Genomic DNA, 25,535 nt, shown 5'->3' with positions numbered 1-25,535 from the left:
ATTTCAACTAGTGCATAAAAGACAGATTTTATGGTGCTTATGGCAATTTGAAATGCATCAGAATTAATTTATTTAATACACCTGTTTTTTCACCAAAAATTCGATATGGACAGCATTCAATAACATTTCGCTGCACAACGTGAAAAATTGGCACCGATTTCAAACGTTTTCAATAATTTATTTTTAAATCTCAAGATATCGACACAATCTGCACGAAACACTGTCTTTTATGCACTAAATATTTTTGAAAACGTATTTTAATTTCTTGAGATTATTGCAAAAGTAACGTTCTAAACGGTGTGTGAACATTCTGTCCAGCCCGTGTGTAAACCCCTGTGAACGACGTTGATCCTGCACCCTGGATTGTCAAGGTCACGCAAATGTCGAGCGATAAATTGCAAAATTCAGTCTTTGAAATCGTAAAAACGCAATGAATGGCTTAATACTCATCAATAACGGTTTTATTCTTTTCAGTACAGACACATGATTTACACCAAATGTAAATGCCAAACTGTAGATTATTCTTCGTATAATGTATAAATAAAGGCCTTCATTATATTTCTGTAATATTGTTTAAATCGTTACCGTCGTATAAACTCGAGCATACACATTTCACTCCATGATTCGTTGATGCGCATTCATCTTTTACTCTTAATATTCGCCCTCACAAGTCTTGCCGTTCTTGTCATACATTTGGTCATACACTGTTTACTTGCATGTTGTGTTGGCACAAACTGCGAATGCTTCGGTGTTTCTGTCATAGGCTTTGTCGTATAATGTCGAAATTGGGCTCATACAGGACTTTTCGTTAGATTGAGTCCCCCTCCACAATACAGCCATAATTTGACATTCATATAAACTAGATCATACACATTTACTTACATGGTGTGTTGACACATACAGCGGACGTCTCATAGTTCCCCTCACAACCCTTGCCGTAGGCGGAAGGACTCGGGCTGGTGCATGTCCTGCTCCTCAGCTTCTGACCCACTCCACACGTGACTGAACAGCTTTGCCACGCACCCCAGCTCGACCAGCCTCCATCTTAGTTAAACGTGATAAAATTTGTTTTTTCATGCTGAACAGAAAACGTTGATTTTTTTTTACACATTTTCCACTCTATTTGCATCATAGTTAAGTGGAATCGGATACTTACTTCTGTTGGCGCATGGTTCTTGAAGACAAACTGTATTCTCGAAGGGATCCCCGACGCAATAGTCCCCAAATCGGTCTGGTTTAGGATAAGTGCAGGTTCTGGACCTCTTTCTTAGACCCACGTCACACGTAACCGTGCAACCAGACCACGTGGACCATTCTGACCAGTTGCCATGTACTTGGAAAAGAACGGTTTTCGTTAAAAATTCGATGCATGATTTGCAAATGATTTTAAGATTATGTATAATTGTAAAATATAATGTGATTGTTTTACATTTCCATTATTACAGATTTAATATCCTTTATCCAGTTTTCTCTCTTGGTATTATGGTATTTTAATAAAACTATAGAGCTAATAACCTTTTTATATAGTCATTTTTCTTTGTGGGGCATAAGTCTACTTGTAGAGAAATTATTTACATTAAACTTAATGTAATAATGAATGGCTTTAAGAGAAAAAGCCGAATACAAAAACTATCATTCCCCTTATGATTTACAGCGTAAATGCCATTTGTTTATTTATTTTAAGATAATTTACAGATAATTATTTAAGGGATTAACCTAAACTTATATAGATAGAAAGAAGTTATTGAAAGGTACAAGCTACAAGAATCATAACTCTTTACACAGTATTTTTTTTATTATTGTATGTCCTCAGTTGTCTTGTGCAGAAAATACCTTCATACTATATTTTCTTCTTGGGCGCATAGTGATAGACGGATTCAAATGAAACTTCATTGCTGTCGACTTTTTGCATTCGTTCAAATATATATTGCTGCTGTTCTGTTTTAAAATGTGAATGACATGAACACATATTTAATAATTGATTCTGTATACATTTTATGTAAACATAACTACTGTTATCAAAATAAAATTTTATATGTATTTGTATAAATGTGAATGATATGTTTTGCTCCATGCAAGCCATATATTGTATGTTTTGAGCGAACTTAATTTCTTGTATAGGTCCTTTGACGCAATTGGAGACCCACTCCACATGTAACAGAACAGCTCTGCCATGCACCCCAACTCGACCAGCCTCCGTCTTAGTTAAACGTGATAAAAAATGTTTCATACTGAACAGAGGAAGATGTTTTTTCCACATTTTCCTCTCAATTTGCATCGTAATTAAATGGAATCGGATACTTACTTCTGCTTGCGCATTGTTCTTGAAGGCAAACTGTATTCTCGAAGGGATCTCCGATGCAATAGTCCCCAAATCGGTCTGGTTTGGGATAAGTGCAGGTTCTGGACCTCTTTCTCAGACCCACGTCACACGTAACCGTGCAACCAGACCACGTGGACCATTCTGACCAGTTGCCATGTACTTGGAAAAGAACGGTTTTCGTTTAAAATTCGATGCATTATTTGCACATTATTTTAAGATAATGTTTAAATGAAAAAAAATAATGGCATAATTTTAAATTTAAAGTCGAATGTTTAATATAGATTTAATTGAAGGAAAAACATGATAGAATTAAGTATGCTTACCCGGACAAAGCTGTTTAGAACATTTTTTTGAGTCGACAGATGGGCCGGTGCAATTGAGACCACCATTTGTGGGTGACGGGTTTGTGCAGTCACGTATGCGTGACTGCGTGCCATTTTCGCAGGTCACGCTGCACGTCGTCCACGCACCCCATTCTGCCCAATTGCCATCAACTGTAATGGTAGTAGTATGATCATTCATTATATTTTAATATTAATATTATAGTAATGAACATATGAAATTAAGGTGAGTAAATCTAATTATAAATACATGTAGACTTTGATTGACATACAGAATTCTTACCGAGTTGACAGAGTCCGCAAAACTTTGGACAAGTGACTTTGGCGTGATGAATATCTGCACAGACGTGAAAGATGGAGTTCAGTCGGGCACAGTCCAGTGTTTCGTCGTCAATGCACGATGTTGCTTCAATACAATAACGAGTTATACCTTTGTTTAAAATACAATAAACCTGTTGTTGCTAATATTGTGTTTTATTTTGATGGTTTGCGCTAAAAGCATATGTGAACAGTCAATACTTGTAAGGCTCAGTCTATCAATATTAAGCTAGTTTTTATGGTTCAAACTGTATGATGATTTTCACTGCATTTAGTCCTTTATGATAAAACCCGCAATTATTTCGTTACATGTTTTTATTTGTTACTAAGCTAATTTCAGCTGCCAGGTTAATGTTTAAATATTTAAGAACAGTTTACCAATTGATTGCTTTTATAGGTAACTACATTGTATATTGAATGCAAAAACTATCGATAAGTCCCTACATTACGCATACGTTTACTGTGTGCACATAGTTGTGCATTGCATCGGTTACTGCTGCAACATTCATGACAAGAGTACTGCTGTCTTGTCTGGATGGAGCGACCAATGATAACGTTGGGGTCAACGACATCGGAACTGCACAGCTGCAAATATTTTAAGATTCGTGTCAAATTTTGGAGCGGTGTGTGCATACATGTCTACATTTATTGTTTTATTCGAATTTAGGTTGTTTTGTGTACTAAGACTTTAGTAATATAAACTATACCCGTAATTGATTCTTAATATCAACGTATCCCTTGGATGGTTATTACTTAAAAATATCTAAGATCATTCTTTGCGTAAAATGTATTTAGTGATATACGTATCGGGATTTATCGCAATGATGTTCACTCTCTGTACTTAATTTGCGATGTATAATTACAAAATTGCGGAATACCGTTAGGGCCATCGTGGTTACACATTAAAATTCAGAGGGCGACAATGCGATAGTGCGATAGCACGATGGCGACAATGCGATAGTACGATGGCGACAATGCGATAGTACGTGACGACAGTGCGATAGTACGATGGCGACATTGCGATAGTACGATGGCGACAGTGCGATAGTACGATGACGACAGTGCGATAGTACGATGGCGACAATGCGATAGTACGATAGCGACAATGCGATAGTGCGACAATACGATAGCGACATTGCGATAACGCGATCGTACGATGGCGACAATGCGAGAGTCATATCGTACTGTCGCCATCGTATCACCACATTGTCGCCATCGTACTATCGCGTTATCGCACTGTCGTCATCGTATTATGGCATTGTCGCCATCGTACTATCGCACTGTCGCCATCGTATTGTCGCACTGTCGCATTGTCGTCATCGTACTGTCGCATTGTCGTCTATCGCCTTCGGGTACACATGCGCACAACTGTAACCTCTTTGAAAGTACATCTTTATAAAGTTATCCATTTAGTTTCTGCAATAAGAATAGTTTGTGTACAGGAAGGCGATAGTCGATAATGCGATAGTATGATGGCGAAAACAACGCGACAATGCGATAGTGCGATAATATGATGACGACAGTGCGACAATACGATCGAGACAGTGCGATAGTACGATGGCGACAATGCGATAGTACGACGGCGACAATGCGACAACGCGATAGTACGATGACGACAATGCGACAGTTCGACAATACGATGGCGACATTGCGAACAGAACGATGGCGACAATGCGACAACGCGATAGTAATACTATCGTACTATCGCATTGTCGCCATCGTACTATCGCATTGTTGCCATCGTACCATCGCATTGTCGCCCTCTGGATTTTAATGTGTAACCACGATGGCCCTAACTGTATTCCGTACAAAATTACACTATCACTATAATATAGTATATTTCCGAGTCGACAATTCACATAAGCGATCTTCTTAGTATTCGTGCAGTTTTTTTTTTATCATGTCATCGAAACATTAATTGTAACGCCGATTGTCTTTTCATATTCTGCTACTAAAAGGTGTGGGCTATATTGAAATCACTTTGTAGCGTCGGTCAGTCTGTCTTATCAAGAGTGTAACTTCCCAAATTTTATTAGACTTTCATCAAGAATAAATCTTCGCCGTAAGAAGACCTTATGTAAACACGGTGTCGCGCAAAATATCTACTTTGATGCCTTCAATGTCAAGGTCAAATATTAAGGTAAATAGTCTTAGCTTGCAGCGATAGCGTCAAAAAGAATTTTCAGCTGTAGTACGTTTTGTTGCAGGATTATAACGATGTGCTTATCTTAAAGGTCAATATGGGACTTTTGTCTTTGCAATAAAACTTGTTCATCGCATAATTTAAGGATTTTATGATTTTTAAAATGACATGTCACATATGTTAAATATTTAAGTTGATTTAACATGCACACACAACAAATCACTACCTGGAAGATACTTTTTTTATATAAATTCTCGAATGCCATATGTCTGTGACAAAGCGGCATATTGCTATACTAGTGAATGGTCTTGGCAGTTACTGTTAAAGATTTTTCGAATTTAATGAAAACCGGTGCAAATTTCTGCAAAACTATCATTTAATCTATCCTTGACAGTTAACATCAAAAAGAAAGTAGAACATAACTAATTTTACAACTTAAATGATGGGTTGCAAAATGTTCAAAAATATAAAAGCCGGTGAATGAGATAGAAACAAAGGTGTTCATCGTACTACAAGTTATTACCTGATTGTTCTGACAGCCCATGTTGTAACTTACTTCGTTGCCGAAATGGAGCGTTTGCAGATAGCAGGACTATAAACACGCAAAATCGTAAACATGTTAATTTCGTAATATTGTAATTTATTATTGATCGTTTTGCTCAAAACGTGGAAATAAAGAAATAAAAATAGCGACTTAATGATCTGTTTTATAACTCCAACTTGATAGTGTACATCGATGTGAGTTTTGCAGAAAAGGCATATTTTTGAAAGAGATAACAAACTGTTTTTTCATTATATTTTGGACGGATTTTAGGAACATATCACTGAATAACAATAGGTAAATTAGAATTTTTTAAACAGTATAAATGACCTAGATTCATATACCACTCTTAAATAATAATGTTGAACAGTTGGTGACCGTATATTAAGACAATCTAGTCAATAAATCGAATGACACAAACCTCATTGTTTGAACATTGACCTGTGTTTGTACACGCCTGAGGGTCAGTGATATTTTGACAATTAAAGCAGTCCAGGCATTCTGAAATAATTGTAAGAAGAGATTATAATCATGTATGTACACTTTTACGAGTGAGTGCTTATATAGGTTTGCCTTTGGACGTCCTTCCGTCCTAATTTTTTATTGAGTGAAAAGTTCTCGCAACTAAAAACGTATTTCTTTAAGAGCAATCGCAGATCGCAAATATTTTCCACGAGGATTTTTATTCAATCGAATGAAAATAAATAATTTAAAATAAATGTATTGAAAATAAATAAATGTATTTCTTAGAGTGTAAAAATGGTCTAATAAGGATTTTAGGCCAGATTGTTTGGAAAAAAACAATGTGATGGACCTTATAGCATTATTTTAAACACGTGTTTACTTCTTTCGATTATAGTTCTACCTCAGAAAGTATCGGGGCTTGAAAAACTCTTCAAAAACGTGTAAATCAGCATGCAACATTGAGAACTTTGCACACACCAAAAAAATTTAAAGGCAAACTTTAAGAACAGTGATTTTTTCCCCGAAATAAGCAGAATTTGTCACAAAGGCGGGATGTGGGAAAGCGATGACGTATTGGCAAACTTCTAGTAAGAGTCTATCACCAAGAGATTTGTTTTGTCGACCCTTAAACTAAGATTTTCAGCTTTCGTGCTTAAACCCAATCCAAGTGGACATGCTGATATACGTAATGCGAATTATTTGCTTGCTAAACACAAAAAAATATTTTACGAAATTGTGACCACATGAAATTGTAGCTAATTATTAAAATCTCTGAAATGACGTATTTGTCTTTCATTACACTGTTTAACATACCTGATACTCCGATTGCACACAGTATTCCCGCAATAATCAAAAGACCTGTGAATGTGGACAAATTTGATTAATCGATTCGCATCGTTACTCTTACAACTTGCATTGTTAATAATGTGTTTAAACTATAATCAGAATTCATTATAACTTATAGTTTGAAAATCAGTATAGACATATGTGTTTGCGAAAATCATTCGAATATATAAATATAACTTTCCGGGCAGAATTAGCAAAGTAAAAAACAAATAATTATAAATAAATAAAAATAAATACTTAAATAAATAAACAAACTAATATACAAATATATAAGTAAATACAAAATAATGAATGATCAAAAATATTTATTATGAATACATAAATTTAAAAAATAGAAATAAATAAATAAACACACACAATTTTTATATAAACGTGACTTACAGATCTGCATGTTTGTGTTGACGCTGGTTAAGACAGTTTTAGAATGGAACGAAAAATAAAGACACGCCGATTATGGGAATTTTGCGAAATGCCGTGGATAATGTGTCATATGGTTTTCCGATAACAAAATAATCTTCGAAGAGTCACGACTGACCTTATCAAACTTAGGCTTTCCATTGCAAAATTCGATAAACAAAATTACAGTAAGGTCAGTTGCAAATACCTGTCTTATATCGTTCGATGTTACATTATTAGTTTCGTAAGAACGTACTGAAACTTCTGTGTTGTGCTGATTTAAATAAACAATTATCACAGATTACCGATACGCAAACACGTTTCCAGAAGAGCGTTGATCTTTGTGTCTTGTTGTTCTTGCGAGAATAAATTTGTTGTGTAAATGCCTCAGTTGTAAGGTTTTACTGAAATATTTCCGATTTTTATGTTGTATTGTGCTATGGATTTAGACCAAAGAGCCCATAGAAAATCTAACCTGCCAGTATGATCAGCACACACCATTATTATTAATTAATTAACAAAGCGACATTAATAGAGCATATCTGACTCTCCTTTTAAAAAGGCCATATAGAACTCGTCTGATATCAAATGATATCAAAAGTCACCAACCATATATACTCTATTTGCAAATAAAAAACTCTAAATGCAACGGCTATTGGTATCAGTAAACCATGAACGGTCAGTACGTTTATAAATTTTGCCGAGTTCAATCTGCGTTCAATAATCCCGCTGAATAATTTATCAAAAGACAATTTTAGTCAATAGTGATTTTCCTGGTACTAAGTCCTATAGTTAAATAGTGCGTTACAATTTGCTGTGAAAATATAGAATAACAGGTTACTACCTGATCTTTTTGTAATATATCAGGCAAGGCTTAGAATAATAAAACGGCGAGGCTTGCCGAGCCGTTATTTTATTCGTGCCGAGCCTGATATATTACAAAAAGATCAGGCAGTAATCTGTGTTTCTGTTTATCATACCTCTACGTCCCCGATTTTAAAGGAATAATAAAAAAATCGCTTAAAAGCTGCAGTTTTAGCGGGAAAGAATATGACTTTTGTCGTTTGACGTGTTAATAATGACGTCATGAGCACGAGCGCTTAAAATTTGTAAAAAAATGTTTTTACTGTTTGTATTTCATTTTGTGTTTCAAATATATTACATCTTGGTATCAAATTGTTTGTTTTGTTGAATCGGATTCGATTTTACTAAAAATGATTATTTATAGTTTATTCCGAGTAATACGACCATCCTCCACACATGACTGGTATCAGAACTTCCTGTTGTCCATGATATAACAAAATATATCAGGCAACGTTATATCAGGCAGATATCAATGCGGTGGTATGATAAAAGGCTTTCCGAAATGGAACAACGATAACATTGACAAGAACCCTTTATTGAGGGGCGGTGTGCACGTACTTATTTCGAGCCTCCGTGTAACAACTATGGCTGTTTCTAAAAATAAGTGTTTTTGACAATAGTGTAAGACTGCAATCTTCTAGCGGTGACTTGAAACATGATTTATTTCGATACATATACAATCATCCACGTTTAATGGGAACAACGTAAACAGAGACCAGATCTTCACTTAAATGCACAGAGTTAGGCTGTGCGCATGACACATCGTATCAGATGCTAATCATATATACCAAGTTAATTATAAAAAGTTATTAAATTAAACAGCAATATTTCCATCGTTCAATTCACGGGGTTGGACGTATATTACAAGATAATTTCCCATGCCTCACGTCAGCTGCATTGCACGTTTTAACCAACGTCTCTCATTTTGAATAAATTCTAGCTTGTGAGTACAGCACACTCCAATATATTAATTTCCGCCGGTCCATTAATGACGCTTAATAACTATATTAATTAGCATAATTGCGATTGCATTATGTGATATTTGGCACAAACATCTTACAACATCAATGTATCATTGTTTCAGCAACATCTTTTGATCCATGGCTTGCACATGTCTGCTTGCGATTCCTTGAAGTTGAAATGGACGTTACAGTAAGAACGGTAAGTCCCTTAAAGCGAATGGCGTATAACAAGGCTGGAACATAGGTTCGAACCTGTCTGTTTTTTTGCACTGACATTTAGAAAATTGTGAGCCCTGTGTGTTATTATGATGATTATCATAATTTGAGCTAGCCTCTTTAATTATATGTACTTGATAGTCCAAATCATAAATGTGGCTCATGACTTTGATAGGCTCGTTTTGTCATAGGCACACTCAATGTCACTGAGTCCACGGCATCTTGGCGTGATTCCGATAACCCTTTGTGGTTTTAGAAACTAGGATAAATATCCATATTACAGTGTCGCTCTTTTCGTCTAGTTCTTATGTTGGTAGCTTTTATTTTAAATCATTTCGAGACATTAGTATCACTTGCATTAATTTGAATATGTCGACTATGACTGATCGTGATTGCTTTTTTTAATATAATGTATATAAAAGCTAAAGTGAATCTTTGCGATTTAAGGTCTATGTCTAAGTTTATCATTCAATAAAAACCACACGTTTCGTCCCAAAGCCCAGCGATCTTAGTTATTGAAAAGTAAAGATTGTATTATATTTCATCACGGAATCAAAACAACATACAGATCATGCGCATTTAAAAAGCCGAGATGTAACATTGACCTACGCCTATAGTACTGCAAGTAGTAAATAATCACAGTTTCAACCCGGAATCATACTTTATATAAACAAGTAAAGTATATAACATGAACATTTTAATAACTTATAAAACAAAATATAGCCATTGTAATTTGATTTCTGAATTTAGAGATGAATAATTTGTATTAAGTCTCCCTTTCTGCGTGCATTAATTACGGCCTAAGTTTCTTCCATGAGATAGGCTTTAAACATGTTTTTATAGTTATTTTAAATACATTACACATTAATACATTGAGTGGTAGGCTCACATTCTTTTTAAGAACCATCCACATGTCAAACAAACTAAACCGTATTTTGAAAACAAGCGTGCAATATATTTTTCAGTTTATTTTTCTAAAGGAAAATTAATGAATGCAAACCAAAGTATTGTCATATTGTTTAAAATCATGTATATGGAACATTCATGTGAGTAACACTGCAACTGGTGATACAAAGTAAAAACAAAAATAGATACATTTAGGTGACTTTAAGTTAATCGTATAGACCATCTCAAGGGGAGCACAGTATGTCTCAACACGTTAAAAATAACTAAGTGCAACTTGTTTTGTTTGGCCTTGTTGGTGTGTACAATTTGACACTATACTTGTAAACGTGTGCGCAAAAAGTAAAGGGCATCGTTTCAACAAAACCAAGGGTTGCTCTCGTCGGGCCTAATGGAACTGGCAGAACGCCCTCAAACTTCGCAGAGAGCGTTACACATATTTATAAAGTTTTCTTCTTTTTTCATTGTACTATCATGCGTGGACGCATGTCTTAATTTAATGTATGCTGCAAGTGTGATGTGAGTCTGACTAAAGCATTGGTTCACCTTAAGACGTCACTGGGAAGAAATTTATTTATAACGAAGATGATTTGCAATGTATGTCAATTTCTGTAAATGGCCATTGTATTTTAGACAGGAAATAACTCGCGAAATGAAACAAGAAGTTTAATAACACATAGCCGCACGCACGTTATGTAAATAACTTGCGATCTCAAATTATAAGCCTGGTATTACTCACAGGTGGAAGTAACGTACCCTGGATAGTATATTCAAATAAATATATAAAATCATGTTTAATGAGAGAAAAAATGAAAAAAAAGCGAAACAAAATCCCCACCCTCTGATATTAAAATCATAACAAGGTCATTAACTAGAATTTTCATAGGCCTTTCTTCGCGGGCCGCAAAAATGTCAAAAAAAATAATAATCCAAAGCAGCCCTTGGTCCTCTTATGGGCAATTGGACAACCTTTCAAAAAAAGTTTACTTAAAAGAAATCCGTCCAGCCGTTTACTCACAGTCGGTCGATAACCACGCAATAGTTCGAGCCAAACGGTCTACAAGAAGAAATGTGGGACATACGTTCACACAATATTTTTGAGTTTAAATCGATAGCTCGCGTCCTATTCCTTTCAAACAACGAGGCATGTCACATCTAACCCTATATACAAACGTGATTCTTACATATAGTTCACCATGTTTTCAACACGACCTTACGACACTTTAGGATATAATGAGAACATGACGTAAACTCGAAGTATATCTCGATAACCAGTTTGCACAAGATCCTTTTCGGTTCGCTCTTCGTCCTTTAAACGATATAAACAACCAGTGCTATACACAATGTCGGCGTATGCATAAAAAGCTTCATGATCTATAACGTGAATTTGAACCCTGCTTTACCAGTTCTGTATAGTCTAAGCTATATTTAGGAGGGGCCATGGAGAAAAATTAGCCATACATTAAGACGCATGCGGAACTTACCATGAGCATATGGAAAGATCGTCTTACATGTACTGTCAACAGTCGTCTTATCTATTCGTCTATTCGTCAAAAGCAAATTTTCGGCATCGTTCCACATCGTATATCTTCTTCTGTTTTACGTGGATTGTTCGATTAAACATTTACATGAAATGTTCCCCCTAACGCTGTTATTTGTTAATCACGCAATTTCGCGACGTCAGTTTCATTTCTTGCGAATCGGTATTTGCACACACGTTGTATCAAGCGTCTAGAACCCGGTTGCTATCACAAATGGGTTTTTCCTGGAGAATTTTACTCAAAGTCCATTCATGATTATAATTGTATTATATCGCCGCCACTGTCCTCTACTAATGTGATACCGTTAATTTTTAGGTCATTTAATCAATAATTAATAGCTTTAACAAATAGCATTTTACAAGTAGCCGTGGACTGCTAACGAAGAAATTCCGAAATTTATTGCCTTGAATTCTTCTTTTGTCAAAATATAGCACACCACAGACTCTACCAAACATTACAAGTTGCTCACTCTATGAGTGACGTCGATCTTACATTTGTGTTGTATTTTGATCATAAAAAGTTTTACTGTAATACAAAATATATGGAATTTTATATGAGAATACTAGTTGTATTATGTATAATATACTTTTTTATAAAAAGTAATAATATAGATTTTCACAATAATTACCCGATACAAATAAATGGATCCTTGTCGAACACCTTCTGTATATAGAGGGGCTGTCGTCAAGGAGACCCGATAAGTGTTTAAATTTTTATTATATGTGCAAAAATTCTTGCTATAAAAATAAGGGAAAGCGAAGAAATAAAAGGAATAACAATAAAAGAATATACAAAATCTCAATTTGCTGATGATACATCTATACTACTTGACGGATCAGAATCATCCTTCAATTGTACGTTAGACGTGCTTCATCAATTAAAACTAAATACAAACTGGCATGGGGAGCTACTACTTTTAAAGTTCTTGGAATAACCTTTGATATTAACTTAGAAAACATGGTAAAACAAACTTTGAAAATAAAATTGAAAGTATTTAAAGTGCAATATGTTATCGTAGAAATATTACGCCACTGGGAAAGATAACAATTATTAAATAATTGCTTTTACCTTTTGTAGTATCGTATCATGTTATGAGTAATGGTATAAGGGAAGTAATTTTGTTATAATATTACAAGGATTATCGTTAGAGTTGCATCCCTGATATGAACATGTATAGAGGGCGCTTATTAAAAATGTGGAAACCTTCAATGGCGTCTCGTTGTGATTTGGTAGTCATTATAATCTAAGTAATCGGCCACGAGCCGAAATTCGACACTATATAATTTTGGCGACGAGTGAAAAACGGATCCTTCGTATACGAAATGAAAGCAGCTTGTATTTCTGACATTCCGGGAATTGCGTATTTCGACGTTGGAACAGATCGGTATACACTAGGATTCCGGTGGACAAGATGGCTGCGTTCATTCGAACTGTTTGCAGATGGAAAAGGTATTGCCAGTGTTGCACAACGTAAAGCCTTGATACTTCACAGTGCAGGACTCGAAGTGCAAGACATATTTTATACGTTGAATTGTCCTGATTCAGGAAATGATGAGACTATTTATTCTGTGTGTAAACGAGCTTTGAATGACTTTTTTCACCAAACGTGAACGTTGCATTTGAGCGATCCAGGTTTCATGGACTTACTCAAATATCTAATGAATCAGTAGAAGCATATGTAACGCGACTGAGACAGAGAGCTGTGTATTGTTACTTTACGGATGTTGATGAACATTTTCGTGATCAGTTGATCGAAAAGTTTCCATCAAAGAGACTGAGACGAAATTTTCTAGAAATGGATAATCCATCGCTTGCACAGATCATTTCAGTGGCATTATCGTTAGAGAGTTCAGTTAGCCAAGCTAACATAATGTCGGGAACAGTCAACAGCATACAGCATGAGTCGCGTAAACGTGTGACAAATGGGCAATCTATTAAGTCTAGTCATCGAAATGTGAATGTCATGTGCTATGCATGTGGTCGGTACGGACACATGAAAACTGACAGAAATTTTCCGGCAAAAGAAAGGAAATGCCGGAAGTGCAAAAAGGAAGGACATTTTGAAAAATTCTGTAAATCAAAACCTTAGTTTGTGAAGCCTAAACAAAAATTAGGAAAAATGAGGACTGTTAAATGTGAAGAATCCCCAGGGTAACGAGGAGGAATAAAGCTTCAGGAGATATTCATTTCAACATAAGAGGTATTGAGACACCTGTTATTGTCGATTCTGGAGCGTCGTGCAACGTTATTGACCGGGAACTCTGGGGAGACTTATAAAACCAGACAGTGAAATCATTTTTATCAACAAAGAGAGTTTATGCATATTGCAGTGCATTACCGCTTACAGTTACGGGTGGATTTTTAACGTGTCGGTTGGGAACAAATGCGTGGATACAGAGTTTGTTGTTGTTGAGGAGCATGGGGAAGCCTTGCTAGGCATCAGACCTCAATTGACTTGGGATGTATTGGGAAAACGGAAGGATTATCAATTACCCATTCATATTGATAAACATATTCAACCAGTTGTGCAAGGATTACGACGTGTTCCGTATAACTTACGTGCGAAACATGAGAAGAAGATCGACAAATTAGTTTCCATGGACAGTATTGAAAAGGTGGAATGTACAAGTAAATGGGTGAGCCCTATTGTTGTTGTACCGAAATCAAACGAAGATGTAAGATTGTGTGTGGACATAAAACGAACCAATGAAGCAATGATAAGGGAAAGATACCCCATTCCTACAACAGAGGAAATTCTTCAGGACTTAAATAAGTCAACAGTGTTTTCAAAGCTGGACATAAGCATGGCGTTTTATCAAATTGAGTTAGATGATTCGTCCAGAGAGATTACTACATTCATGACACACAAAGGCATGTACAGATATAAGAGACTGCTATTTGGAATAAGTTGTGCACCGGAAATGTACAATAAGGTGATGGCACAGGTTCTGAGTGGATTCGATGGTGTGAGCAACATCTTTGATGACATTGTAGTTCATGGACAAACGGAAGAAGAACATAATGTCCGAAGAGATTGCTAGATAAGGGTCTTACACTTAACTTGGATAAACGTCAGTTCAATCTACCAATCATTGAACTCATGGAACTGAAATGATCTAAAACTGGAATTGAAATAACTGAATCCAAGATAGAAGCAGTACGAAATGCTCGTCAGCCGCATAACAGTTCTGACATCAAAAGTTGTCTTGGACTTGTGAACTTCAGTGCTCGATTTATTGCGAACAGGGCTACTAATGCGGAACCACTTAAGAAGTTAACACGAAAAAACCCATGTCTCTGGGGAACAGAACAGTCGGAAGCATTCAATAAACTTAAAGAAAGCTTTCTACAGCTAGTAGTTTGGGATATTTCGATAGGAACAGAAAAACAGAAGTGATTTGTGATGCAAGTTGGATTGGGTTGTGTTCTAGTACAAGAAGATGAACATGGAGAATCACATGTAATTATCTATGCGAGCAGAGGACTGAACAGAATTGAGCTCAAATACTCGCAAACAGAAAAGAAAGCTCTTTCTATTGTATGGGCATGCGAACGACTACATATGTACATGGTGGGAACAGAATTCACACTAGTGACTGATCACAAGCCTCTACAATTCATATTTTTACTAAGATCCAAGCCGTGTGCTATAGAAAGGTGGGTGTTATGTTTACAACCGTAGCGCTATACAGTGAAACATATCCCGGGAACCAGTAACATCGCGGATTCACTGTCGAGACTACTTCCGGAATGCTCTACCGTGGAGGGGCAGGATTTTCTTCAGACGGAGGCATATCTGAACATCATTGCCAGTGAAGCCACACCCGTTGCTTTGTCTACTGGGGAAATTTAGAACGTTTCTAAACGTGATTCAGAACTGAAACAAGTACGCGAAATTGTCTGGTCGATGGCATGAATTCACTAATAAACATAAGTTGCCCATCCGCCATGAATTTTCTTCGCTAGGTTTTCTAGTGTTACATGGAACGAGAATTGTGGTACAAACAAAGCTACGAAGTCGTATTCTGGAACTAGGCCATGAAGGATATCCGGGAATGGTTGTTATGAAAGAAAGATTGAGACCGAAAGTATGGTGGCCTTGAATGGACAAACACATTGAAAACTACTGTAAAGTGTGCTAGGGTTGTCAGCTTGTTTCTCCGGGTGGGAAACCCATGATAATAAGAGAAATGCCAACAAAGTCGTAGAAGCACCTATGTGCCGGTTTTCTAGGACCTCTTCCGTAAGGAGAAAAAACTTATTTGTAGTTGTTGACTACTATTCCAGGTGGAAGGAAATATGCATTATCTAAACAATGACTTCGGAGAAAGTAATTCAATGTCTGAAAAGAATCTTTGCGGTACACGGACTACCGTTATCCACACAAACTATATTTCAATAGTGCTAAGTTCAATAACTTTTTGAATAATTTGAATATTGAACATAGAAACACAACACCGTTATGGCCGAAAGCCAATGGGGAAGTGTAAGTTCAGAACAAGGGTATTATGAAGCGCATTCGAACTTCTCATGCTGAGAACAGCAACTGGAAAGAAGATCTTCAAACATTTCTGATGATGTACAAATCAACACCACATTCTTCAACAGGCGTTTCTCCAGCTGAACTATTGTTTAAAAGGAAAATGAGAACCAAATTACCGGAGATCTACGATTATTCATCCAACGAGTATGACGTAAAATATCGCGACAACGAGCGAAAGGGAAAAGGAAAGTTGTATGGTGATCAACGACGACAGGCACGAGATTCAGAGATCAAGAACGGAAATGTTGAAACAGAAGATTTTTTTTTATCTACAGTGTTAAATCCAAAACCAGTGTCAGTGGTTGAACAAAGTGGAAAAAGTTTTGTTCTTGAATCTAGTGATGGGGCCAGATATTTAAGAAATGTGTCTCATGTTAAGAACTTTAATCAGTCTAAATCTGGCGTGTCCAAGTTTAGTGAAAATCTTCAGTTTTATGAAAATTTTCAGTTTAGTGAAAATTATCAGTTCAGTGAAAATCCTCAGTATAGTAAAAATTTTCAGTTCAGTGCAAATTCTCAGTTTCGTGAAAATTCTCAGTTTCGTGAACATTCTCAGTTCAGTGCAAATTCTCAGATTAGTGAAAAAGATCAGCTTGGTAGGAATCGAGAGTTGGATCCTGCTGTTCCAGAAACTGCAGGTGGTCCAGAGGAAAGAAGATTTTCATCTCCTAGGCAGGCGAAAAAACCACCTGACCCTGTGGTTAAGCCGAGACGCGAGACGCGAGATGAAACTTCCATCAAGGTTCACAGACTTTGTCATATATTAAAGAAGCGGTATCATGAATGTTATATAGACTGTTATTTTGTATTAATGATTTAATCAATCAGTATTATATATGTTTATTCTGTATTAAAACTTTATGTTGTATTAACTTGTGCACAGACAGACACACATAATAGCATGTATTTTGTTCTAAAGTAGAAAAGTTGGCTTAAGTTTGTGCCATATCCAAGTATAAATTATATGTGTATTCAAATATGGTTTGTTAATAGTTGAAATTGCATTGACTTAAATATTAAGCAGGTTCCATACATTCATGTGTAAATTGAGTAAATTGTGAACAACAGTGATATTAAGACCTGTTTTATTTGGAACTTGATTCAACAGAGTTGACTGCAGAGTTAAATGTACAATATTGTCATTATTGACTATCATTTAGTAGAAGACAATGTGTTATAGAGAGTAAATGGTATTTCTTAAGATTAAAACAAAAGTTAATTGATTCATACTATGTTTATGTACATATGTTTTAAATGTTGCAATGTTATATTGACAGCGCCCTCACACTACCTTGGGGGAAGGGTCCGCAGCCCTTAGGAGGGGGAATTTTCGCGGCGTTTCCCTTTTTGGGGGATTTTGTTTACTTACTCTCTCATTATTACATTTGTACATGTTTGCACTATGTTCATTGCATTTTTCATAATTTAGTATGTTTGCAAAGATTAAATGAAATAAATTGAGATATAATAATTTATTTTTTTTTGAGGGGGGGGGGGGAATTCCCCCCCCCCCAAGGGGAAAAAAGTTTACTTTTCAGGTGGGGGACTGCCGCCGATTTAATAGATTGAGGGGCCTGATTGATAAAATTGAAGGATTTCTAAATCATATGACATGAAAAAATAATACTTTGTTTAAAATATTCTGTGTAAGTTTACATCTGGGAAGTTTATAATTCACTTGGGGAGGAAATGTAGTATCGTATCATGTTATGAGTAATAGTTTAAGGGAAGTAATTATGTTATACTATTACGAGGATTATTGTTAGAGTTGCATCCCCTGATATGAACATGTATAGAGGGCGCTTATTAAAAATTCGGACACCTTTAATGGTGTCTCGTTGTGATTTGGTAATCATTATAATGTAAGTAGTTGGTCTTGAGCCGGAGTTCGACACTAAACCTCTACTTACGCATTTGTTTATATCTCTACCAACACCAAGAATGGACACCATGAAACATATAAATCAAGTCTTTTACGACTTAAGATATTCTTCCCCCGCTGGAGTTTTACGGGAGCTCCCGTGAAACTCCCATTTCCATTAAACATCTGTGGGAGGTTTGACGGGGGACCCCGTCAATCCCCCATTTTCAATAAACTCCAACGGGCGTTTGACGGGGGATCCCCGTCTAACTCCCATTTAAAAAGAACTCCAATGGGACTTTTACGGGGGGGGGGTAGGAATCACAATTCATTTAACAGTTAATACACATAGCAATATATTACATTGTATAAAGACACCAAACTTTATTAAATCATTGATGTTTTCTTTTTAAGGTGTCGGAATCAAATAATAGTAATGGGAAGAACCAAGCAAAATAAAAGCTTCTGTTATTGTTAAGAAATATAAAGAAGGTGGTCAAAATATGATAGATATATGTTCATTAGAGAAACAACATGGCTAAAGAAATTAGTTTCAAGCGAAGGAAATTGTTATACACTTGTTAAATCAATAATAGATTTTAAAACCGTTTTTCACGCTGTAAATTGTGTGCCGAGAAAGTTTACAGCTGAAAACTAATTTTTGGCTTGATGTATATAAAACGTGTATTGTATATTGAACAACTGCGAATAAAAAAGGTGATGATATTTTTGATATGCCGCTTTTATAAAATCACAATTCTTAAATGAACAAAAGTCATATTTATATGAAAAGATTATATAAAAGAGGTATCCGGTTTGCGATAGACATAAGGATAGAAAGTGATTGTTTTATTGCCATAAAATCTCTGGAATAAAATTTAGGAATACATGTTTATTTCCTAATATACACAGGATTAACTAGGATTATAAAAAGCTACATTGAAAATGTTCATGACATATCAAATTTAAACCATAAAACCCAAGGGCCTATATTGCCGACTTATATAAAGACATAGTAACTTGTTTTACAGAAGATAAACATATTATTAAAAGATTTATCCCAAATAATGACATTCCAACTAGTCAAACAAAATGGAATTCAGAAATTGAAAATATAGATTGGAAAAATGTGTATACACGTGTGATCAATATAACTAAGGATACATATATAAGGTAGTTCCAGTGTAGAATAATCCACAGAATGTTGGGAACAAAATCTCTAATGTTCAAGATAAAATATGAAAATGGTTGCCAACAATCTATGTACATTTTGTACTAATGAAATAGAAAACAACACACTTGTTCTAGTACTACCCCTATACCCAAGACATTGTTAAATTTGCTGTTCAAATCATCAAGAGAAGTAAAACTAGCTAACTTACTCAGCTGACATGACAATATCTTATACTTTAAGTTACAAATTCAAAAATGACTGATATATAAAAATTGTGGGCCTTGAAATTAAAAGGTACACTTTTGATTGTCAGAAGAAAAAAAGAAAACCCTCAACATTTCGACTTGAATATAGCAAAAAGCAAACATTTGAAGAATACAAAACAACCATAAAACCAGCAGAAGAATCGAAAAACTGGTCATTAGTCGAAACATGTTCAGATATTCCTTACACCTACTTTATTAATCATAACACATAATATAAATATTGTTCATCACATTTGCATTTTGTTAAGTCTGCATTATGAATTAAAAATACGTAATGCAACTCAGCAGTAAATTCATCTTTCTTATGTGTATACTATTTATAGAAAAAAAGATATGCATGCATACAGTTGTAACTTTATTTTAATAGGTAAATGAATGTTGTTTTCTTTTTTGTTGTAAAACATGAAATGTTTATATACATAAATGTGAAACTTTAATCTTATACATGTTGTTTTTTGGTGTTTTTTCTAATAACAACAAGTGTTGTATATGAATGTTGGATAAATTCTTTGTCTATACACACCCTACACGTATGTGTTTAAGACCTGCTATGCATGCTGCGAAAATTGCACATGAATGCTATATGAATGTATGTTTTACTATATGGCGAAATAAAATGTATGCACACACACACACCAAAGAATTCCCCGAGCACGATGAAATCTTTCTTTTGGCCATTAAAATAACATTTATACAGAGCATACCTCCACTTTATGAGTTATTACACTTCGTGTTTGAGAATGATAGAGTAGATGCAGAGTTCATAGACCAATCATTTCTCTTAAACTGCAACGTAGTAATAACCTACTTCTGTTGACAAAGTAGTCCCAGTATTAATGTGTTGTGCTGTTCACATGTTTAAAACTTTGAATACTTAACTATTGTTTTTCTTTGATAAAAGACAATACAATCCAAAATCAAAATAGTTCGTATTCTCCTTTGAACAAATGCTTGCTCTGACCAAGTCATCCGGTTTTCTGTTTATTAAGTTGAATTTTACGTTGAAGTATTTAAATATTATCATGTTACACGCACTGCGACTTAAGTACATATCAACAAATAAATTGTTTTTTGAAGATTTATTTTTTGAAACTGATTTCATCAAATCCTAAGACTTGTATTAGTCCTCCTATTTGTAAATGCTCAATGCTGGCAGCAAAGAACGTAACAACATGATCTATAAGAGCACTTAAGTATTACAGTTTTTACCAACCTATCATTAGATTAAAAGCCCACAAACACTCAAAATAAACGAATATTTCTTACATTATTTCGACATAAAGCTAACACATAAACATCAATGTTCCTTATAACCAATAGCGACAATTTCAACGGTAGATGTGGTCTGGTGACATCGATTTTACAAGATACGAAATGTTCTTTTTGTTTTTTGTGAGATTTTTTTTTCAATATATGTTCATTTACCATGTTAGTTGTCATGTATCGTATGAATAGATATCGTTGCGGGAAATTACAATATAATATATTGTGCCACACAAAATAACGAGCATTTTGTATCTCGTGAAATTTATATAACCATACCACATCTAGCGTTGACATATTGGCTATTGCTATAACGAACACTGATTTTTTTCATTAGTTAACTTTCATTTACGAAATTATTTGCAAAATATTCGTTGATTTTGAGTAATTAGGTTACTTTAAATATAATATTAGGACACAAACCAAGTACCAACACTTCGGTGTCTTGATTACCATGACGTGCGTTATAAAAATACGGTTTGCAGTTGTATTTATAACGCATATGTGTGCCTTTAGAGCTCATACAATGTTGGTACTTTCAACTGTCATTGATGGCTTATTTTATTAATGTTATATATATAAATGCCGTTTTATAAAAGTAACGTATAATTTAAAGTTGGGTACATCGAAAATATTTCCCAATAAAAACATTATTTAAAACAATACATATTCCATTTTTTCAAGCAGTATACATGTTTTCTGATGTGTTCTAACCATTATAACCTTAGTTGTAAATCATTCGAATTATCTTTCTCTTGCAATCCTATTTAATTTCAATTATGATGCTATGAGGTAAATGCTTTTTTACATTCTGTGTTTAGCGATTAATTCTGGGCTAAGAGTGAGGTAAAGATATGGTGATAATCACATATTTTAAGTACCATTTAAATTAATAATATATACATGATTTTGTTGTTCAATCCATATGAAATTTAAGATTTAGATGATTAAATTCTGATAATTGTAATGCACATCTATGAAAGTCGCGTCTAGCTTCATGTTGCTTAACCATATATGCCTCTTGAAGTTTTTTTCTATTTTGGTTTTATGTATGTACTAGTTTAACCAATGCAGTTTTACCAGTCATGTTTTGTCATCTACCTCGGTTAGTGTTTTATGGCCCGAATGGTGTGGTTATATTTATAAGTTTATAAGTAGTACATACGATTTGAACGTTTTATAGTTTCTGGGTTATGAATGCAATATACCCGTAAAACAAAATAATCTATAAAAGCATCGGTTTATTACAATCAAATTACGTGTGAACGTTCTAAAAAAGAATATTACACAATCGAAAAGCATATCACAATCTCATTAAACATTTATTTTTCAGTGATTTAAATAACCCTTTATGTATTGCCGTTACTTCTTGCAATTGATATGGAAGTTGATAGATACCTCATTGAACATTTTAACATTGAACATATTTCAGATACACAATCTAAAAAGTTCACGAAAAAAAAAACGGAATAATAAATTATTACGTATGAAGAATTTTTTTATATTGAGACTCGAACGTAAAGGTTAGTGTTACGTGAATATCCTCTTTTCATATCATAGATTGTATAAGTTATACTAGAAGTACGTCATCAGTAAATCTCTCAAGCTTGTGGTGGATATACATGAAGTATTTAGAAAAAAACAATTATACTTTGGCAGTTCAGAATAAACGGATTATTACTTTATAACGTGGTTTTCAAGTTCGGCAGGTAAAACAGGTTTAAATCCCCAATCATGGAACACATAGCACTGCTTTGTTTTTGCATGATTCTGCTTTGTTTTGCATGGTTCTGCTCTCTGCCCAACAGTCCTTTTCATTGATTAAATTACATTCGTCTCAAATATTATTGGTCAACGAATACTAACTCGTCAATATTTTTCATAAAAAACTCTTACATATATTTACATGTACCTTTCTGAAAATTTATACCATACCGCCTTCTGTTAATTGATCAGCTTCTGTGAGACAAATATTGTATTATTTGAATGCAGAATATATTCTTACATTCAGACGAACTGTAGTTTTCGCAAGTTTAAAAAAAACAACATAACTATATGAAACGAATCTAATAAATGCTCATGAAACTGATGAAACCATCAACTTTATTCAAGTGCAATATGCAACTCGTCATTGGAATAAACAAACTCACTTAGAAAAATTTGATATAATTATTTGTATGCTATTCTTACAAAACAAGTACTGCTTTTTAATAAACACATCTTATAGTGTTCTTGTTGCAAAAATACTAACTAAAAATTCATTTGCGAACAATAATTACAATCAATATTCATTTTCAGAAACTCTAAATATAAACAACTTAAAATACCAAGCCTTTATTGAAAGGAACAGCATCGCATCTGACAAAAACATATAATGTAACAGAATTACACGTAAATTTCAAATGGGTAGTTAAGAGGTTATTTTACAAAAAAGTAAGACAATTGTATTAATTTAAAGGGCTAATATATAACTTAAATACAAACATCAATGCATAATATATTCGAAAAATAATATAAATCACACGAATATGTCCTGATAACGTGTCCGCAATCTAACCATTGACTTGTTGTGTTAACGGTACGGCCACAGTAAAGTTTGACATTTGTCTAATACAACAAAACACCAGAAAACGCCGTATACCGTCATTAGTCTCCAGAAGTGATTTGTCCATCATTTTTCCCATATTGTTACATCCATACGCTTTGCCCTTGAACCGGATGTACCAACATTGTGTTGCTGCTCATAACTTCCATTGACTGTGTCCTTGAATCAGATATAAGGTCAAATGCATTGGCGTTATCGACGACCACTTTAACATGCGTATTTGCACTCTGGATCAACAGACGATTTATTCCTATCTTACAGTAAATATACCCGTAATAGTGTTGTATGCATTACCGTCGTTCAGTAATGTTCATAAACCCTCAAACTCAACGAACATTTCGTATACTATTTCGAAAAATAAAGTTAACACATAAACAATCAATGTTCATCATAGCACAAGCCAAATTTCAATGCTAGATGTGGTCTGGTAGATTTAAAAAGATACAATATGCTCGTTTTTGGAGCAATATATTCAACACATGATCATGCACCTTGTAAGTGTTCGTGTGTCGCATAAACATATAATATCGTTGCTGGTATTTAATGGAATAAATTGTCACACTAAAAAGCAAACATGAGCATTTTGTATCTCGTTAAATCTATGTTACCATACCACATCTAGCGTTGAAATTTTGGCTATTGGTGTAAACAACACTGATTTAATATGGGGTTACTTCATGTTTCGAAATATTTTGCGAAATATTTGTTAGGTGTGAGTATATATGTTACTTTAAATATGTAACCACGTACTTAAAAAATTTTGTGTTACGTTTGTATTCATCCGTACCGAGGCATTTAGTAATTGCATCGTACGTCCTTGCATCATTATGTCCTCTTGTATGGAGCATAACCTAGGAAGCTTTTTAGAGATTCAAATGAAACTTGGTATGATCAAAGAGGACTTAAACAGGGAGTACATGAACCAAACTCTCACTTCATAATTTATTGACGTTTGGTCATTTTTCTTATTATGTTGTAATTCCTGTTACGGCCAACTTACAAGGTACATATTTCAGATACACAATCTAAAAAGTTCACGAAAAAAAACGGAATAATAAATTATTACGTATGAAGAATTTTTTTATATTGAGACTCGAACGTAAAGGTTAGTGTTACGTGAATATCCTCTTTTCATATCATAGATTGTATAAGTTATACTAGAAGTACGTCATCAGTAAATCTCTCAAGCTTGTGGTGGATATACATGAAGTATTTAGAAAAAAACAATTATACTTTGGCAGTTCAGAATAAACGGATTATTACTTTATAACGTGGTTTTCAAGTTCGGCAGGTAAAACAGGTTTAAATCCCCAATCATGGAACACATAGCACTGCTTTGTTTTTGCATGATTCTGCTTTGTTTTGCATGGTTCTGCTCTCTGCCCAACAGTCCTTTTCATTGATTAAATTACATTCGTCTCAAATAGTATTGGTCAACGAATACTAACTCGTCAATATTTTTCATAAAAAACTCTTACATATATTTACATGTACCTTTCTGAAAAGGTATGCAACACATTATAATGGTGCATTAAACACACATCAGCCAACCTGAATCATTGTGATCCTTTTTTCTCATCTGCCCATAATGATAATTAAATGTATATGAACTTTCAATGACAGAGAGCAAACAAATATAAAACATTTGTCGTTATCTGATTAGATATTATAGACTATTGAAAACAAAACACGAACTGATATCAAAATGTTTACAATTTGATTCCGGAAGGTTAGTTATAAATCGTTATAGTAGTGGTACGGCCACAAAATTGCTTTAATAATTATAGCCCAATATACTATCTTTCCGTGTCAACAAACTCTTTGTTTCCTTACTTAATTTAAAGTTAAACGTATTTTCTTTTCACTCGCGACGTAAACCAAACACTTCACATTTTATATAGGCAACAAAGCTGTTCGTTGTCTGTACAAGGTTTCCGGCCTTAAACATCTATATTATGCTAATG

The 25,535-nt window shown here is 34.5% G+C and overlaps 1 protein-coding gene across 1 annotated transcript in view; it reads right to left on the bottom strand.

The window, feature by feature from the left end:
- The window catches only part of LOC127849284 (uncharacterized), a 72,177-nt gene that overhangs the window by 2,614 nt on the left and 44,028 nt on the right, over positions 1–25,535 (bottom strand). Inside the window, exons 37-46 of the mRNA XM_052382004.1 lie at positions 7,359–7,428; positions 6,945–6,989; positions 6,088–6,167; positions 5,649–5,717; positions 3,438–3,567; positions 2,948–3,070; positions 2,647–2,817; positions 2,306–2,482; positions 1,157–1,333; positions 883–1,044 (exon numbers count right to left, since the gene is read on the bottom strand). Of these exons, the coding sequence (XP_052237964.1) occupies positions 883–1,044; positions 1,157–1,333; positions 2,306–2,482; positions 2,647–2,817; positions 2,948–3,070; positions 3,438–3,567; positions 5,649–5,717; positions 6,088–6,167; positions 6,945–6,989; positions 7,359–7,428 (1,204 nt within the window). The remainder of the gene's footprint in view (positions 1–882; positions 1,045–1,156; positions 1,334–2,305; positions 2,483–2,646; positions 2,818–2,947; positions 3,071–3,437; positions 3,568–5,648; positions 5,718–6,087; positions 6,168–6,944; positions 6,990–7,358; positions 7,429–25,535) is intronic.

This window comes from Dreissena polymorpha, chromosome 10 (assembly GCF_020536995.1).
Source record: "Dreissena polymorpha isolate Duluth1 chromosome 10, UMN_Dpol_1.0, whole genome shotgun sequence".
NCBI classification, from domain to species: Eukaryota; Metazoa; Mollusca; class Bivalvia; order Myida; family Dreissenidae; genus Dreissena; species Dreissena polymorpha.
The sequence above is the reverse complement of the archived record's forward strand: the minus strand, read 5'-3'. Positions and strand labels throughout refer to the sequence as shown.